The sequence below is a fragment of the Dermacentor variabilis genome, chromosome 9, assembly GCF_050947875.1.
Source record: "Dermacentor variabilis isolate Ectoservices chromosome 9, ASM5094787v1, whole genome shotgun sequence".
Taxonomy (NCBI): Eukaryota; Metazoa; Arthropoda; class Arachnida; order Ixodida; family Ixodidae; genus Dermacentor; species Dermacentor variabilis.
The window spans coordinates 125,134,224-125,154,144 of record NC_134576.1 but is presented as its reverse complement, the minus strand read 5'-3'; the positions used below and the strand labels follow the sequence as shown (position 1 = coordinate 125,154,144).

Here is a 19,921-nt window from a genome sequence, read left to right as displayed (position 1 = left end):
TCCTTTCTCTCTAGGATAGTAAGCTGTTGGGCAAATTGGTTTAACGTTATATCTCGCTCGTCTTGCCACGACGAGCGATCGTGCTAACGAGCGACAGTGCGCACCCCTCCCCTCATTCCCGCTCCTCCTCGTCACACGCGAGGGTACGCTCGACGCCCCCTTCCACATTCCCCCCGCCCCTCTTCGAAACTTTTGTTGCCCGAGAGCACACACCCTTTCCCCTGGCGTCTTTTCTCGCCCAAGCCCGACCTACCACCGTCGTACCACCAACCACGAAAACGGCCGAAAGAGACAAAAGGAAGTATTCGCTTTAAAATGCAAGGTTATAGCAGTGCTATGTTCGGAATATTTTTAAAGCTTTAAAGGGACCTTAGCCAGCACCATCGCCTTCTTTCATAGACATCACCGACATGGCGCTTGTGTTCTTTTTACGAGTTTTGCTGTCGCAGAGAGTGTCACAAGTCTTCAGTGAAACTGGTGTCTCCTCGTAATTTCGGCCCCGGATCCGAACGCTTGCATCACTGATTGAAGTGTTCGATTCACCAGGCGCATTATAGTGATTTGTGAGAGTGGAATGAACCGAGAAGGCCACCGGTTAAAAGGCGAGTCGCGGAAGCTTGCGATCTGTGAAACCTGTCGTAATCTCCTAGCAGAGCGTCAGCAAAGGCGCGTCTTGCGTAGCATAAGGACTTGTAAGCAGATGCCTAATTGCACTCTCGGTATGGATCTTTAATGAAGTCGTTCATATGCAACCGCTGCGGCCACAGTATAGTTCTCGTGAACGCTGACGAGCCTGTCAGCAGCTGTGAGGCGCAGTGGCTGTCTATTCGCGTGGGCTGTTGAAAAACGTGTTTGTCTCGTTTCAAATGGAGCTGTATAAAAATGTTGAACGACGGTAGGTACTTCGCTACTTTCGTTTCGTCAAGTTCCCGTAGAACGTCGTAGCAGATGTTTTCAATGAAATCGGTCCCGGAAGTTCCTGTCAGGTCTATTTTCGTGCTGGAAACGTCGGAATAGTTTGTTTGCTCGATGGCAGAACGTTCAAATGAAGGCTGCCGCGAAAGAATATAAGTAACGCAACTGTTGAAAATAAGGGTTTTGTCTGGTTATAGGCGAGAGCAGTACCTCCTAATGACGTTTGTTACAGACGTTAACTGAGATTCATGCGGGTGTCGCGGTATATTTCGAATCGCGATCGAAAATTAGCTGTGTGACACCATGCGGTATCGCTGCTGTCATACCAGTATATAGCATAATCTAGCATAATCTTCCCTTGAGCGGTCAAATGTGCTTGCGCTTAGTTGCTTGGTGCTGTCATTGTATGGTCATAATTTGAGGGCGAAAGTAGTGATTGCAAGGTAATCTAGTGCAAATAAGTGAAACAGCTTCTCTTACGTTACCAGTGCATTAGACATTCAAACGGGCAGCATTGTTTCCTGCATCCATCAGTCATCCATGTGTCTCAAGGTTGCTGGTATTGTTGCGTATGCACTGATGTGATATTATGCATGGAGCTAGGCTAACCTTCTTTGTTTGTGTTGCTGTCGAGATTGGCGAAGGAGAGATTCAGAGGGCACTTTTTTAAGAGGCTGCTGGGTGTAACGTTAAGGGATAAGAAGAGAGCAGATTGGGTGAGGGAGCAAACGCGAGTTAACGACACCTTAGTTGAAATCAAGAAAGAGAAAAGGGGGGGGGGGGGCATGGGCAGGCCATGTAATCAGGAGGGAAGATAACCTATGGTCCTTAAGGGTTACAGACTGGATTCCAAGAGAAGGGAAGCGTAGCATTGCAGGGACAACATGGCCACAATTAGCACATGACCGGGGTAGTTGGAGTAGTATGGGAGAGGCCTTTGCCCTGCAGTCTGTGTAGCCAGGCAGATGATGATGATGAAGAGACTGCTGGTGAAGACAGTGATAAGAGCTCACATAGTGTGAAATCGTAGCATTAGCTTAATCTGGCTCTTGTCAATTATGTCTATATTTGCTACTTGTGTCTGAGAAAGAGGGGACATGGGAGGCTCATATGTTCCTTCAGAAATTAGATATAGATAAATTAAAGCTGCAGTAATTTGGTGTTTAACATGCACACATTTATTACGGCAAATACTTTTTTGCACACTTATTCAACTTTATACCCACTGTTCAATATAGAATACAAGTGCAGCTAAATATCTGAAGATATGCAATTGCACTGAGAAGCAGTTGTGATGCAGCCCCTTCTTAACTTGAGGCAAAAACAAAACAGTATGTAGGCCAACAGAAGGGAAGGAAGACGCAGTGCTGTGTCTTCGTTCCCTTTTGTTGTCCTACGTGCTGCTTTGTGCTTTGCCTCAAATTATGCAGTACCAACTAGCCCACCAGTTTGTTCTCTTGAGCCCCTTCTTGTGAGGTCTTACATTGCACAGGCAACAAAGATTTTAATGATGCTCGTGATAACCTTTGACAAAGTTCGCATCTTTACGAAATGTGAAGCATGCTGTGGAAAAGGTGGCACTTAATTCTGGATGCCTGTTGATAACATTTTTTTTTTTTTAATTTCTTTCGGGTAACAAATTGCCAGACTGAATGACAGAATGTGCTCATAGGAGCCCACCTGGCATCATTAACCCTTTGTACTCTTGTCATGAGGGAAAGTGCCTTTCAGTTTGAACCAGTTTCTTTCTAGTTGCATTTTTTGACAACACACAGCAGCACCTGTCAGTGCTAGTGGCATTGTGTGTATTTTTTGTTTTTTATTATGGCAGCTTGAATGCTTTGCATAGAAAACATGATGGCCTGCATGTTGCATTTCTGAGAAGTACCTGGAAAATGTGGCACAATTTTTATCATTTCCTATTGTGCAGAAAGGGTTAAACATTACAGGTGTTTATGTTACGCTCTATGAAACTTTTCTTTGATCCTCTTGCTCTGGCATTATTGTGAGAGGTAATTTAATATGCTTTTTATTACTCTAATGGTTCTGATGAGTAAATTCTTGTAAAAGGCTGTTGATGCAAGTAGCATCTGGGTGTCTGCCGTCGGGGAAAAAATTGAAAACTTGCAATTCTTACGGAATCTGTAAGTTCTGGAACATTCAGGAACAAGGAATATTCACCTTGGTTGCTTTGAATAAGGAAAACTTGTACCTACAGTGGTCATGGCGAACATATTACTACGAAAGAAGGAAATGATGGTTTCACTCGAACATACACAATCTGCAAATTGTGCAGTTTTTTGCTGGTTTTGTGGATGCGAACCTACTCGGGCGGTTGTAACATGCGTGAAACACATAATTCAGTCGAATATGAATGTGCATTCCAACTGACTGATGCCTTACTTGTAGTAGTACAAAGTTGTGAGCTGGCAGCAACTTGGCAAGCTATAAACCACCTTTTTTTTAATTGTGCATAAAGTAAACCGCCAGTGTCAGACTGCCAGGGAATTTTCATACAAGCACTCCGGGAAAACCTGGAAAAATGAAGGAATTTGAAAATGCAAACATAGTACACACCCTACATGATCTTGGATTGTAGCGCGAAGTCAACACGGACACAGAAAGGAGCAGACAGGACGAGCGCTAACTCTTGAGACACTTGCGTTAGCCATGCACCTTTGTCTCTGTTAGATTGCGAATTTCAGTACCTTCACAATACATGTACTAATCTGAACTAATCTTTTTCTTTTTTTTTTTTGTGTGTGTCTCCTCCTTTGACTTCCATACCTCCTGATATGTTTAACTGATGTTTTTTTTTTTTTACCTTGTCACATTCTTATGCTGCAGTTTTTGCGATCACATATATACATATGTTCTTCGTTCTAATAAAAATTTAGTTGAGAGTTAGCGCTCGTCCTGTCTGCTCCTTTCTGTGTCCGTGTTCACTCTGCGCTACAATCCAAGATCATGTTACCGTACCAACTCGCCCAACTTTCTATCCTTTTACACACCATAACTGTAGCTTAATAACTTAAATTGAGTTTTCGTTGTAGTGGTTTCATACTGTAGTAGTGATATCTAAGTGTTCAGAGCTGTTGCATAACTGGTATTCGGTTTGCCTGCTAAAGTGTGTTTGTTTGCAAAACTGAGGGAGAACTTGTAAGCTAGTCAAGCCTGAAACTGGTTGCAATTCCTCTTTGCTTTGGGCAATGTACCATTAGTCTCTGTCTTCACTTTCTTGTTTTTTTCACTTTCAGAAAGAAATGCAGCAGAGAGGGCACGAAGATTACTACATGCTTTTCCGAGCCGAACTCTTTGCATCCAAATGTACATCTTGTGCCTTGTTCCACATTGTGCTTTGTTTGCTCATGTGTGCATGGTAATTAGTAGCCCATGTGCTGTCAGTAGTTGATCACACTGCCAAGCTGACAGGAATACGAATAATGAAGATGCAAGCATATGGTGTGCATATATATTAATATGTAGGTGTCATGGAGTGATCAGAAGCACTGTTGTTGTTGCCGCACAAGTATGTGGCTGCCAGATAATTTCGCATGAGGGAAGCTTTGTGTACAGGTCATGGATGAAACAAAATTGATGGTGATATCCCATTGTGTGAAAGTACAAGCGCTCTCAGTTGTCATGGTAACTGTGATGTGGAGATTGCCAATTTCAGCCACTTGTGCTAGTAGACGGGGCTGCTTCCATCTTCCGTAAGCCTGTGGTCCAAAGCCAATGGAAGCTTAAACTTGCCATTGATGGAGAGATGATCAGAATGGGGTCATCATAGGCATAGATAAAGCAGGAATAGTCAGAGTAATAGAGTACTATGGAAATAGTAGCAACACATAATTATCTCATTCAAGCTAGGTGATTACTTGTAGCCATCCCAGTACAGAGGGGAGGGGATGCCACTAGCATTATAATTATTATAATTACATGTATAACATAACCACTAGTGGCCATTCTCAAGAATGTGCATTGATTAAAAGCTGCTTATTGGCTCTGCCTAGTGGAGGAGTTCAGTGCTTCCACTTGACTAAACTACTTTAGTGTCTAGGCTTCATAGTCAATCTTATGTAATTTCATAATCAGACAATTTAAGCAGTAATAGCGTGGAGGAACATTTTCCAAGCAGATTCTCCGCGATCTTCTGAATATTGTGTCGCTAAAGGGAAGTGAATAGTGCAAAAAGGTGTGATGTTAACTGATTCATCTTGGTAGACGTGTGAACATCTTTTGCACTGTTCCCATGCTTTCTAAGAACGGTGCAGTCAATGGGGCAACGCTACCCTTCACTAGGCAGGCTTAGAAAGGCATATAGAGTCAAGCTGTGGCTTGTGAATATACGTGCAAGTTGCCTCAACCATTTGGGACATCAGGCTGCTTCCTGAGGTTTCCAGGTTTCTTCTGTGGAAAATGACTGTGCTGCTTCTTTATTCGTACCAGCCACTGTCAGTGGCTCTGTAGGTATGGAGAGAGAAAAAAGTGGTAAGGGAAAGCTAGGAAAGTTAACCAAGCTCATCCCATTCGGCTACCCTGTACTGGGCGAGGGGTAAAAGGGGATCGTGAAATGGAAACCCTGGCCCTGGCTGCTATACCCTGTACTGGGCAAGCAGTAAAGGACCATGAAATGAAAACCCTGGCCTTCGCTGCTATACCCACTTTCGGGCAGTGTGCTCAAAATGGTTATGTACTTGCATTGTTGCGAGTATTCGGGTGCTTATGAAAAGTACAGTCATGGTCCACTCTTCTTCCGTGCCACGCCATTATCTCGAACTCTGACCAAAAATGGCCAAATTATATTTAAAGACCCCAACTGCCAATGTGTTTTATTTCCTTTACCAGAATAAATTCATTCCTGCTTACACTGCCCCTACAGATGGTGTGCTGTCAGCTACCAGAAGCACGACGAAGCACTGAGACAAAACTAGCTCATCCATGGCATTGCTAGAAAAATGAAAAGTACTGTTGATGAGCTGAGCTTGTCCTTGGCCATTTTTACCAGGGACCTGTGGATGAACCCAGCTCTTCCATGGCACTGAAGGTGTTAAAGGACTGCTGACATCACTTTTCCAATTTGTTTTTTCGGTGATTGAAGGTTAAAACCCTTTAAACCCTACGAGAATACTGAGAAATGACAGACAACTGCAAATAATTTAGTATAATACTTTGTTCTAGGAGCCAGTTTTGGTTTCACTACCACGGAGGTAACTGTGTCATGATGTCATTACGCAGTGGCTCAGTCCATTTCTGCAGGTGCCATATACAAGTGTAGGCAGAAAAAATGTGCGCAGCAGTCTTGTTTTTTATGTATTAATGAGGAGCAGCATCATGCCTAGCCTTGCTTGCTACATGTCTGCTTTTCTTCTTGTTTGGTTTTTAGACAATACCACATGTTGTTAGTGTCCCCATATTGTTAGGGTCTCCCTCTGCCCCCCCCCCCTTCTTTTTTTGAATACCACTAATCATTGTTGGTTTTATGATGTTCTAAGCTTCACATTTCTTCAAGAACATTGATGATTGTCTGTGTGTCTGTGTGTCTTTATTTTGTCTGCAGTAGGGCTGAATACAGGGTGTGTCTGGATAGTAATGAGACTTCATTTTTCCTGCTGAGGGAAACAGCTGCGTGGTGGTGCTGGCAGGCACAATGGGTAGAGGTGAATTTAAGCTATGCAGATGTGTCGCAGCAGGTGTCGGTGAGGTGTTACAGGGAAAAAAAATCTGTTGCTAACCTTGGTTGGAGTTCGAAATGGAGCGCACTGTTGAGTATGCAATGAAGATCTATGTTGAACTCGAGGAATCAGGTGCAGAAACGCATGCCATGATCCACAATGCCTATGGAGAGCAATCCTCGTCCAAGGTGCAAGTTTACCACTGCTTCAAATAGTTCAGCAGAGAAGATGTTCGGGATGAACAACGGTATAGGCAACTGTCAACGGGCCGAATTCGAGAACATGTGGACGAAGTGCAGGATGTTCTGAATACTGACTGACATTTAAGTGTTTGAATGGTAGCAGAAAAGTTGGTTTTTCCAGAAAGTGTTCTGCACAAGATTGTGACAAATGAGTGAAAAGTGTGTGCCTGATTATTGATTCCCAAGGTTTTTACTTACGAGCAAGTAAAGAAAAAAGGAAAAAGGGGGGAAACCATATAATGGCTTTCTGTGACCTTTTGGACTGTGTGCAAAGTGGCCCTAACTTTTTGGACAGAGTAACAACGGGAGATTAAAGACATGAACCCTAAACATAGTCGAAGCAGTTGCCATGCAGCTTCTAAAAAACGTTCTGGCTCCTGCCTATCAGAAGGTGTACTAGTCGTAGCAGAAACTCTGGCAACAGTGTATCAATTCTCAAAGTTTATATTTTGCTGATTAAGTAAGTGTTTGCACTGTTAAAGTAATATAAATTTGTTTCCTGGCAATAGTCTTAATACTTTCTGGTCACACCCTGTATTGTGAATTTGGAATTAAGTCATTGCATTGTCTTTTACTGAGAGACTGTTTCCAGAACAAATGCTGATGCCTGAATCTAAACACCCGAGTGCATTCCAGAAAATTGCAAGTTTGAGTTTTTGTCAGTGTTAAGCCGTAAGTGTACGTCCGTCTTCAGTACTGTGGATGAATCACAGTGCTTCGTTATTGTGTCTTGTGTTTAACTTCTGTATTTTACATTACTACCATGCACTGTTTCCCCGTTTGACAAGTTTTAACCTTGTGGTCACTATCATATTAAAAAGAGAAGTATCGATTGCTTCCAGCAGAGTGATTTTGACTTAGGCTTTCAATACTTTATAACAAACTGCCAAGACGCCTTAACATAAGTGCAGTGAAATGTCATTACAATGAAGTTGCATCCAACGCAAAAGTATCTAAGTGATATCCCATATTCATAAGTATATGTTTGTTAGATGCTTAGCAGGAAATATTTAAGCTTAGATTAGAAACGTTTTAGATTTACTTGGTTAAATCCATGTTTGTTATATCAAGATTTGACTGTATTGTGTCCAGAGCATTCTAGCACTGCTGTGAGAAGTGACATCAAAATGCTGTGATGTGTATGTTTGGTTTGTGTCTACTGACTAAGTCCACTTTATATAATAAATGTGTGAAAGTCTTGCCCATTTTTGCATAAGCAAGTATGAGCTTTACTTTACCAAACCGTACCCTCCTGAATGCACACTGCGTTTCTTTCCCCCAACATTCCAGTGTCATCCCCAGCTAGTCACGTGACTGGCCGGGCCGAGGCAATGGCCAGGATGCGGGCGTCGTTCCCGAGCACGGCGCTGCCGCGACATCGGCCGTTCCGGTGCGAGGTGTGCCACTACACAAGCTCCAGTCGTTGGCACCTGAAACGCCACCAGATGATCCACACGGGCGAGAAGCCGTTCAAGTGCCACCTCTGCCCCATGACCTTTGCCCTGAAGCACAACATGGCGACCCACATGCGAACTCACACGGGGGAGAGACCCTTCCGGTGTGAGGTTTGCCCGCGAACCTTTAGCCAGCAGCAGGGACTCAAGAAACATGCAATGCAGCACACGTATTTCGGATTTAGCTCGTCGCTGTAAAGCAAGGAGGCTGTGAGGAACACATGGTGCACAGCTGTTCTTTTTATTTATTTCCTTTGATGCAAAGAGCATTCACGAAATATACACCGTTTCATACATAGCAGGCAACGCTACGAAGGATAAAGTTCTCTTTCTGCTGGCATTCGCGACCCAAAAAATACCAATGCATCACGTGTAAAACAGGTGTACGTCATGTAATTCAACATAATACTGAGTTTTGTGTTGCCAAGCACGACGTGTTTGTTACTTGGAAGGTGTCACAGATCTGGAAACTTATTTTACACCCAAACGAGCGTTGTGACATGTTTATGTGACAAGCGGCCACAGCGCATCCTTCGCGCTTGCGACCGGAACGTAGCGCGTTGCATACTAGGAGCACAAAGCCACACAAATGCTAGCAAGTAGTTTGATGTAGCCTTGCACCCACTAGTTGTAATCTATGAAATAGTAATTTCGTAGTAAAACATGCAGTATGAGACTTCTATGACCGTACTACTTGCATAGCATCTGCAGCATTGCCTGCTAAGTATGAAACTGAGTACTATAGTATATGGGCCAGTTGTATTCGGTAGTTCATTCGTCACAGTTTGGGTCAGGCATGACTCACAAGGAAACATATCCCGAGGAGATGGAATCGAACCATCTGCTAACCACTCTGCTGTTTTTAAGCTGGCCACCTACCACGGTGGCCAGCTCTTGTAGTCCCATTCAAATACATGTGAAATGCAGAAATGCTCTTGTTGGACAACCGCTGAACCAGTTTGAATGAAATTTGTTGCATTTCGGAGAGAAAGCCCACTTCTACCAACTGTAGGATGCAGAATTCTTATTTGGGGTCTCATAGCTTTTACAAAAGCTGCCACAGAGTGGTACTTTTAAAAAAGAAATGAAAGTGCAGGGAAAATGGGTATTGCAGTTTCGTAAACCACACGTTACAGCATGTTACAGTGTTGTAACAATGCTTACGAGGGCTTTGCAGAAGTCCTACGTGTTAATTAATGGTATATTTCGGAGTGGTGTAGAGCATGTCAGTTTTGTCCAATTTAGATGTGTCAGTAGGTGGAGTTTATGGAATTGTGATATCTTGGCTGCCGAGTTATGGAGGTGTAAGCCTGATTCTTGTTTCTTTTTTCTTTATTTTTTAATATTGCCCTCTACAACAACTTTTGCGAATAAAAACTTACTGCTGGAAAAAAAAAAAGGAATCAGCTTCCCACACTCGGTAGGTTTTAACTTTCTCTTTTAAATGCCACTAGCCTAATCAAATATTGTAATGGCAGATGTTGAGCAAAATTATTTCTCTATTTCCACGTATTTATATGGGAGCGCATGAGGAAAAGCTTCCTGTTGAGGAGATTACAGGCTTATTGAAGTCTGCGGGTATTTTAACATTGTGTTCATACCGTTGGTATCAGAAGTTTACGGGGCACGTAACGCAGTGAAAGATCTGTGAGACATATGCAACCTTTCAGTAATAATTGATGAAATACCAGTGCTGTCACTCATCTTCACTGTTTAGAATCTCGTCACCATGATGTGGCGCCCTCTATGGCCAATGTTTCATTCCTCAATATCACGGTTCCTCACACGACCTCTCCTCTGGCGCCGCAGAGTGCATACCGCTCTAAGTAACGTGTGCAATAAAACATTTAATTCCTGCATTGGCTCATAGACGAATTCAGTGACAATCTTAAGAATGCAGTGGCAGACACACTGCTGTCCGTATTGAAAAGAGTTTGTACAAGCATGCCAGCCAAATACGTTCACTCACTTCCATGACTTCACAGCGGAAGCAAATTTCTTTGTCAACATCTTGTGAGAACTCTGTTTTGGAGTGTAGAGGCACAGAGGACAGACGCAAGTGTGGTATTGCGGGCGGAACCTGTGTTGAGTTCTTAAGTTTTCATTTCAGTACGTACCTGTACAATGATTCAGATCAAAATACTTACCGTATTTGCATGATTCTACCACGTGCTCGATTTTAATGCACAGTTGTATTACCGCTCAAATATATATATATAGAAAGAAAAATCCTGGCTCTCCTGTAGTCGAGAGTAGATGTAAACATGAAATGGTTGCCGGCAGAGCAGATTGGTTGGAGTAATTACAACGATTACTTGCAACCATCCGCAGCATATCAGACTCTGCCGGCCTGGTCATACCATGTGGTGTCATCTCTCGAGGCGGCACAAAACCCTCGCCACAAAACTCGTGGACTGCTGGTGTTGAAAATTGTACAGGCAACCCCATCCCAGCGCCAAGAGATGACAATCAAGTGTATGGTGCACTGTATCTGCCTTTTGAAAGTGACTATTGGAAATGACAAATAAAGCTTCAGAGTACTAGAAGTTACAGCTTGAGTGATATTGCAAACTAACATTAGGAAGCATTCGAAAGCAGTATTATTTGGAACTTGTTTGGGCAGCACCTAGCGTATTTAATGCAGTCTTGCACAAAAGTTTGGGGGCCAGAGACCACGTTTGCTTAAGTTTGGACTGGTTACCTGGATGATCTTGTTTTCTCATCTGAGTGCTCGGATAACGGCTCTGGCTTTTGGCTCAAGATCATTTGAAAGTCGTGGACAGTGGGAGCTAAAAGCATTTCATGTTTAATAACTTGGTCCCGGTTTTACCACACACATCAAGTAACAAAACCTGAGTCGACGTGTACTGTGTTGGAAAAATTTATGGGACATACAAAGGCGCTCAGACACGCACACAGCTGAATCTTAGTGGCTAGTCACTATCGCAGTCTGACGACACCTCCTTATCGCTGTCTACCAACCACAAAAAGTCATCTTCAGTTCCATCTAACACATATACAATACGGTGACCATCAGTGGTAGAGCTACCTTGCATGGAGCTTTCTTTTTTTTTTTAGTAAAAAACAGTTTCGTTATTGAGTTTGAATATAATTAGCTACAATTGTAACATACATGCAAATTTGAGCGCACATTTTATCCTAAAAAGGTGCGCTTTAGAATCATGCAAATACGGTATTTCTGTGCTTGCAGTTATAGTCCTTGCATTAATTTCACCCCTTTGTAAGATATTTTAGTGGGCCCTGCAGTAACTTTTTGTGATGTTTTGTAGCTCGCAGAATTGAGCGACGCACCTGAGATCTTCCCTATGATAATGTGCAATCTTTTCTGCATTCCTGCAGTGTTTTGTTGCGATCTGACTTTTTATGTCTTCATACGCTTATTATATTTTGTTTGCGTGATCTGTACATTGCACTTCCTTATTATGACCGTATCTTTGTTTTCTGCCATGTATCCTGCAAAGTACACACGCTAAATTTTAAAACTTTCCTTCTGATCCGACTTTTAGTTCTCCAGTTGCAATCCTTTCTGACACCCCAGTGAGTGTTTTTTTTTTTTTTCAATTACTGAGGCTTTAATAACTAATTATTGTCGCTGTAATAAACGAAGGTCTTTATAACTTCCTCGATGGGTGAAGTGCAGCATCCACCGTATTCCCACGCTGTCAATTGGCTTGCACGGTTTTCCGTGCTTAAACAATATTTTATTAGCAGGAGCAGCTTTGCCATAAAGATCAAGTCTCCTCACCACGTCAGCTCTCATCATCAAATTGAACGATGCAGTTTGTCAGTAACACATGCAACTACAAACTGCAGAACCCTGATTTCATCCTTCTGCATGCTACCAGACCGGGTACAATATGTTGATTTTATACACATCCTTCGCCTCGCAAAACTTTGGCGAAGGCAACGCACCTGGTGTCATACATTTATGTCGTACGCCAAGTGCTATGTGAGTTTCATAATCTAGTGGCAATCATGTAAAAGCGAAGCCTAAAGAGAATGGAAACTTTCTCACATCTTAGGCGCACGGCCTGTGGCACTTAACCATCGAAAGCACACTGCTCATGCTGGGTTAGTGTGATGTCCCTAGCTAATACTATTTGCCAGCATGTATGGCAGACACTGATGACGATGTGCCATTTCCCGAGGCCATGCCAAACTCTCAAAACAGTGGAGCATGAAAGATGCAGTTGTTTTTCGAATATAAGTACATATTGCAGAATGAATTGATGCACACAGCAAGTACATTGCAAGATGTATTGAAGCACATTGTTACTTATTAAATGCTACAATTTTCCATTGACTGCTGCTTTGATTGAAGGTACTGTGGTCTCCCTTTGACATGTCTCAAAGATGCACAATGGCATGCAGCCGCATGGCCTTACTATAAGGGTATGACCCCTCACACTTTTTTACTTATTTTGAAAGATTGTGACTCCTCAGCAGTAGCCTTGAAAAGGTTCCAAAAAGCTGGATGTTCCGATCTGAAGGCTGGTCACAAAACGGCCACACAAGAACATTCATTTTATAAGTTGCGCAAATGCCAGCATTCAATTTCATTTCTCTGCATGCCGCTCATTATGCAACTTTAGTGACATGGTGATACAGTCGAACGTAGTTATAACGAACAGGCATGTGAGCTGAGAATAGTTTTTGATATATCAGGTACTAATTCCATGCGCCCAAACTCATTTTTAGCGAAATTGAACAAACTTTCCTGAAGCGTTCCCAATATTCATTATTTGTTATCTACAGTGGAGAAGAGAAGTGAGGAAGGAATTCATTTGTTGAAAGCAAAGCTCCGCTTAGCAGGCAGTATTTTTTGCCTGTGCCTTAAAGTGTTCCTCAGCATCACTAAGAATGAAGTTTTTGATCGCACACTTGTCCGCTCCTCTGAATATCCGTATAGTATTGGAATCAACTGCAAAAGTGAATTCTGAAGCATTGGGCGAGGCAGCTCTTCACCTGGCAGTGAATGGCCTGGATTTCAATATGTGTGCCGTCCATTTCATTGTGAGGAAGTTATTTTACCTGAGTGCCGTATTTTTACATGTATGACCCGCACCAAGAATATCTGAATTTAACAGTAAAGTCGAGGTCGCGGTGTATATACTATTTAGGTGGGGACACTTCTCGGCTTGCCATGCGAGGCGCAATCAACCATATAAAGTACCGTCACACATCCATCGGTCCACTGACAGTAGCAGCTACCTATCGGCAGTACGTCGCGACGCCACATGCGGTTGCTTTTCTCTGGTTGCTTGTGTTATCCACGTGTTCCTGGTCTGCGCAAGCTCTCGCCTGCATTCTTGCTGAAGTTGCGTCGTCCCTTCTATAGATATCTGCTGCCATCACTGGACCGCTGGATGCGCGCCATTGCTACTTTATCTGGTCGATCGTGCCTAGTGAGTGCCCTGCCCTAAAGATATATATAACTTACACCGAGGTCAGGGTGCAGGCTGTATGCGAATTTCACCTTGAGGCATGGCCTCACAACAGTGTGGCTCATGCTGCCCTGAAGCCACACCTCAAGGCAATGTTTTTCGCTATTCAAAGTTTCGTTGTCTCCTAGAGAACCCCCATCCTCTCTCCGCTCCTGCATGTTGAAGCTCCCTTCTCCCCTCCTTCATGGTCACCCATTCTCCTTCTCACGGGTCGCCATTTTGCATTTAGTAGTGAGCTAATAGTTCACGTGGCGTCGACAAACTAGAGCTCGCATCACAATGAGCTATGCTCAGTGACTGTCCTTTGAAGATTATCAGCATCGCCGAAGAGGGGGGAAAACAGAGCTGCGGGCCAAATATAGGATGTGGATGAATGTTGCATCCCCGAATGGAGACTGTTTTTTACAAATATTTGAGCATTGTATGCAGCTATTCCTTCGGATTATAGATGCATCTTCTTTAAAATTTTCCGTACTGTTGTAATTGGGGGTGCGGGTTATACGCGGAAAAATACGATGTCCGTCAGTGAGTTTTAATATAGTGCATCATTTGCTTTATCCAAGTTTGTTATATTTGAGTTCGACTGTATTTAGGTGGTGGCACTCTCATCACATTACTCACTTGTTCTCACATTGGTTAGGGCTAAGTGTAATGCTCTCAACTTGTTTATTTAACCCTAGTTTAGCTTGGGGGGGCAGCTGCCTTTGTGGCTGTTAATACTTTCTGAAGCAGATGGTGCAAGAGTTACATAACACTTGTAGCACACATGACGTAATGTTTGTGCATGTGGAACATGAAATTCTTGGAACTGGTCTTGGAACATAATCAACATAGGGTGTTAACTTGTAGTGACATGTGTTTGGGGGGAGTGATAAAGTGTCTCAATTTCACATAATGGTTTCCTGATACACTGTTCCATATTGTGTGCTGTTGTCCACTGCAAGGTGACTGACCTACACTTTTGTAAGTTTCTGTGTCATATTAGTTTTGAAACTGCACTTCAAGCCATAGCTATTCCCGGGTGTCTGTCTGTAGGGGTCAGTTAACTGACGCATCAACAGTGAGAGACAAAATGACATTTTGTTTCAGTGTGGCTGTTGCAGACACTGCTTATTGTAGGCTGAAGGAAAAGTGCTTGAAGTGGCAAATCTAACTGATCAAATAGGTCTTGACTGGACAGGTTGACTTTCTTGCTTTGCTTACTGTGCGTGCATAGAGGTTTTATTACATATATCTATTTTGTTATTGTTGTGGTGCTCAGTGAAGTGGTGCAGTTTTGCAGGAATGGCAATTTAAAGACAGCTTTGTCCCCAAATATTGGCTATAGTATTGGTATTTTCTTCATGTCTGATGGCACTTCGTTACGAGGTTCGACTGTGCAGGGAAGCTGTAGTATTGCAGCTGCACTTGAAGGGCTGCACTGCGAGTTTTACTCCAGTGATGGTTGACTCACTACGTTGTCTGCTTACTGGCTGAAACGGGGCAATAAGGTTGTGCTTACTTCATTGCGATGAGTGTGTACAGGCAGAAACCTCCGACCCCCATACTTCACTTAGCCCACAGTGTGCTTAATCTATGAGGGCTATGACTTCATTGTAATTGTGAATTATGAGTGCTTTTATAAAGCACACGTCACCTTGACAGGAGTTTCCAAGATGGCTACTGATTATAAGCAAGATGAAGGACGTTAAAACCTCCTTAACAGGTACTCATCGAGGTTGTAGTTTAGCCTTGTTTGTAAGGGCCCACAGTTACGTCCTTGTGAAGGGCTTACAAAACCTTGACGTAGTTGGTGTGATCTTGTCGTTCTTTCTTTAGGCATTTCTTTACGCCTTCTGGTAAAGCAAAGGCTAACAAGGCTCTGTTGAAGCTTTACAGTGACATTGTTGTGTGAACTGTGTCTGGTCACATGCTGGCCTCGCTGATTGATTGGCATTACACCTAAATTTTCCACTTGATGGAACCACCGCACTTGTTTGTTCCCCTTACTCCTCCAATCCTAGTGCACATGACAGTTAAGTTGGGGGGGGGGGGCATATTTACCACTTATGTTGTGATGTGTGCTTTGCAATGATGGACTACCATGACCTTTGCACGTAAAACACTACAGATCATCATTGACTGGTACACAAACATTACCGAATGTGATTGCAACCAAGACAGTGGCGTGGCGACAGCCCAGATGCTAGCCAATTGCAAATCACACTTTAGCAAGAGAAATGTGGTAAACCTGGGCCCAGAGTTCAGGCCTGTGCACATACAGTTGGCCACAGAAGTTTGAGACACAGTTACCATGACAAATGTGAATTTGTGCTGTTAAGGCACGGTGCTCCTAATCTAATGAGTCGCTACGTAGTTTGTAATAACTACAGATCCACACTTTGAATTCAAGGCCATGGGCCATGGATTTGCAGCAATTAAGGTTTTTCGCAAATACCACTAATACTTCTGTAGCTGATGACAAAGCTCTGAAACTGATCATATTGTCTCGTAGGTGGCATGGCTGCACATTTCTGGCACAGCTATGCTCAGCTGTCTTTTTCATCTCACTATACAAGGTAGTGAAAGCGTCCTTTTATTGTGTATTTCAAATGTTACCCCATCTGCATCTTGAATGTATGAATGCCACTGATGTGATTGCCAAAGGATAGATGTTCATTCATGCACTGCATTGCTTGTACCATGTACAAGCACACAATCATTGACATGATTTCATGCTTCACTTCCATGAATCGTGGCTCACCTAAGTAGGATTTCAATTGTATAAATGAACCCTGCCATGTTAACATTACGATTTTAATGTTCTTGTCCATTGCAAACTGCAGGACAACTCTCTCATTTTCATACTAGAATGACTCTGTGTAGTGGCTGGGGCTTTATCGGCCCTGTAGAAAAATGTAGTTGGGTCAACTGATTCTTTATTTTGTAATGTTCTGTATAGTTATGATCTACTCACTGCTATTTTCTTTCGAGATTGTGTCCTACGATCTGTGGAAGAGCAATTTAGACAGAAAGAACATGACTTCATTGGCATGAAAATGTAAATACGCTGTGCCATCGGCAAGCTCGGATCACACCGACATTCTTTTAAACTTAGTATATTTGCAGATTACACTCCCGCGAGAGACGAAAAATATTTGCAAACGTAGCTAATCTATAATAAAGCCTGGCGACTCACTGGAAAAGAGCTGGAGTTTTATGACGAAAACTTATTTCAAAGTGTTCTCATTTTCAGTGTTTGCCTGTATGGTCATATTCAAAGCAGATCTTGTTTCTGGGTGGACGTTTCTTTGTTGTCATGCCAAGCGCTTTCTTCCTTGGTCATTTGCTACAAATAAAAGCACAACAAATAACATGCAGCTTCTGTTCTATTTGTGTCGAGCCACCTTGTTCACTGTGGTCTGGTTTCAGTAATGGATCAAACTCTAATGGGATTGCCAGTGGTTTCGCAACCATACAAAGTTCTCATGCGATTGAACCAAGTTTCCACACAATGACATAGCTGACATTGGTGCTCCGGTCACTTTTGTGCTTCGTGTGTAAAACAGCGTCGTCTTAAAAGAGGTAACTGTAGTGCCAATGCATTTTGTCTGACACTGAAAATTAATCTCGGAACTGGTGCCGTCCTAAGAATTCATTCCAAGTGGATATGCCTTGCGAACTTACCAGCTATAGTTTGTTGATTTAAATAAGTTGCCATAAAGTTATTGATCGCAAAGTTCATTAGCGTTATTATGTTCATTATTTACCTGCCATGGCTGCTTAGTTGCTATGGTTTGGGCTGCTAAGCACGAGGTCACGGGGTCGAATCCTGGCCATGCAGCGGCATTCCAATGGGAGCGAAATGCGAAATTAGATTTAGATGCACCTTCAAGAACCTCACGTGGTCCAAATTTCCGGAGTCCTCCACTATGGCGTGCCTCATAATCAAAAAGTAGTTTGAGCGCCTAAAAGCCCATAACCTTTTTAAGTTAATTATTTAATGAAGCATTTTGATTTCTAGTATTACTAATGACTGCCTCATCGAGTAATTTAGATCAATGGTTAGAATCGTGCTATGTGCCACACGAAAATTTTCAAAATTTTTGACCTCAAAAAAAAAAAACTACATATAGAAAGCTCTCAGCAAGGTCACACAAGGTCATTTTCAGTTTTTTGGTTGATCTTATGAAATAAATTTTCTACTTACAAATCTTACAGAATAGTGCTGCAATGTTAAACTAGACCTGATAATGTCTAAAATATAAAAAAATAGTGGATATAGGTGGCAGGTAATAAAATGTAAAATAAAACTCGTTCGGTAGACAGAATCTTGGTTTTGTGAGGAGTGTGAAGTGATAAGCTAACTTTGGAGTTTGAAAATAACCTATCTGTATTATTTATGTAGTAAGGGCTCATTTAATGTGAGTCACGTGACCATACAATAATTTGGGAGTCCTCTAGGCACGAATGCTAGATCACCCGCAGTCTGAAGCTCTGTCCCCTTCAGCTGCTAGATGCGCAGCTGGCGTGCACTCATTGGTGCAATGATTGGGCAATAACCAAGGAGGATATATATATATATATATATATATATATATATATATATATATATATATATATATATATATATATATATATATATAGTGGCTTCATATGGGCAATACCATTTTACCCTTCCATATAATGTTTGGTCCTTACTTAAGGAGCCACTATAAAATGGGTCGCGGTGCAGTAGTTTTCCTTGAGTCGCGATCGTAATTAGAATTAGAATCGTAAAATAGAAGCCATAAATGTACTTACTAGGGTGAGCAAATATTCAATTCGTATTTGAAAAGCAACTATTCGGCATTTTCGAATAGCCAATACTAACTGAATATCTTGTAACAACAGACTGTTTAGGTCTAGTTGCTGTTCGGTGTACTACACAAAAGTATTGCTAATTATCGAAAGTGTGAAGACAGAAGTTTTGAGAGCAATGCAGAAGAAAAATGGGTAACGCAAGCTTTGTTTTTGATTTCACGGCAAAAGCCTACAGGACTAGTGATTTTCTCTTGTAGCCTGCCATTTAGTGTTTTTGGCACTATGGCCATGTTGCAGTTTTACAATTTACACTACAGCTATGTGACTTTCCTTGCAACAGGTCATTTTACATGTCTACGGCACAGAAGTCCTTCCACAAATGTTTTTTCTTTTTGTGTAGCTTCTGGCACTTTTTTTTTTGGCAACCACTGATGTAGTGCTTTTCAGAAAGCTAGTCATATAGCAGCCATTCTTAGTTTGTTTGCAACCAGGCTCTAATGTTATTGCGAGGCTATTCACGATTTTTCTGATCAAGAATGATGACCTTGTGTTGAAAACTGATCCATCATCCCCGATAGCTATTTTTTAACACTAGTCAGTATAGGCGCGTCTAAATTATACTGAAACAGATATTCCTGCTGTAAATATATGCACTTGCATTTGGATATTCAACACTTATTATTCATATTTGATTCATATTAAAGAATTGACATTTGCCCATCTCTAGTACTTACATGTTTCACACTTCCCTCTGGCTTCTGCTTACACCTTTACTCGCAATTCTCCCCTACGCAAACCTTCATCCTGTCAACATTTCCGAGTCAATATATTGCACTGCGATTCACCTGATTTGGTGTTTGCATTTCGGCATAGCTTGTCAGCAGTGTGCACATAACTGCTTGACACTCAAGTTGCTCTCTGTTTGGCGCATAAGCATTGCACGAGAATGCATGTTGCGTTAACGTTGATTCCAACAAGCACATTGGATTTGCCATTATTTCTTTCATGCTATGACGCCATAGAATGCTGGAGGGTGTTCAATGTTGCGATCGTTGGTCCTGCGACATTGATGCATTCTTCAACGCATCACTACTGGAGCCCGATTCTTGGCAACCTCCCTTGGTGCAATCACACTCTGCAGGGCACGAAGCAACCAAAAGCAATGCCCCTTCTTTGCTTAGAAGTGTGCGTGTAGCAGTGTTGGAAGATACTCAAGCAATCACCTCCCGTAAGAACAAGCATTATCACCAGTGTCGTCACTAAATAGCACCAGAACAAGTTCCTGTATAGGTTGGAGATGACAATACACCACCTTTATTACAAAAACTTATAAGCAGTTATGTTACATGCTAAGAAGCTAGAGTCTAGAGCCACGGCACATACGTCAC

The 19,921-nt window shown here is 42.3% G+C and overlaps 1 protein-coding gene across 3 annotated transcripts; it reads left to right on the top strand.

Annotated features, from left to right (window-relative positions):
- Positions 1-215: 215 nt before the first annotated feature.
- LOC142557424 (uncharacterized) lies at positions 216-17,107 on the top strand. Of its 3 annotated transcripts, none has more exons than XM_075669263.1 (3): positions 216-602; positions 4,173-4,242; positions 5,798-17,107. In XM_075669263.1, the coding sequence occupies exon 3, from the start codon at positions 8,089-8,091 to the stop codon at positions 8,482-8,484; it is 396 nt and encodes a 131-aa protein (XP_075525378.1). In that variant the 5' UTR covers positions 216-602; positions 4,173-4,242; positions 5,798-8,088; the 3' UTR covers positions 8,485-17,107. The 3 variants fall into 3 exon arrangements, with proteins under 3 accessions (XP_075525378.1, XP_075525379.1, XP_075525377.1); XM_075669264.1 differs by having other exon boundaries at positions 4,173-5,962; positions 8,123-17,107; XM_075669262.1 differs by having other exon boundaries at positions 4,173-17,107.
- Positions 17,108-19,921: the final 2,814 nt, after the last annotated feature.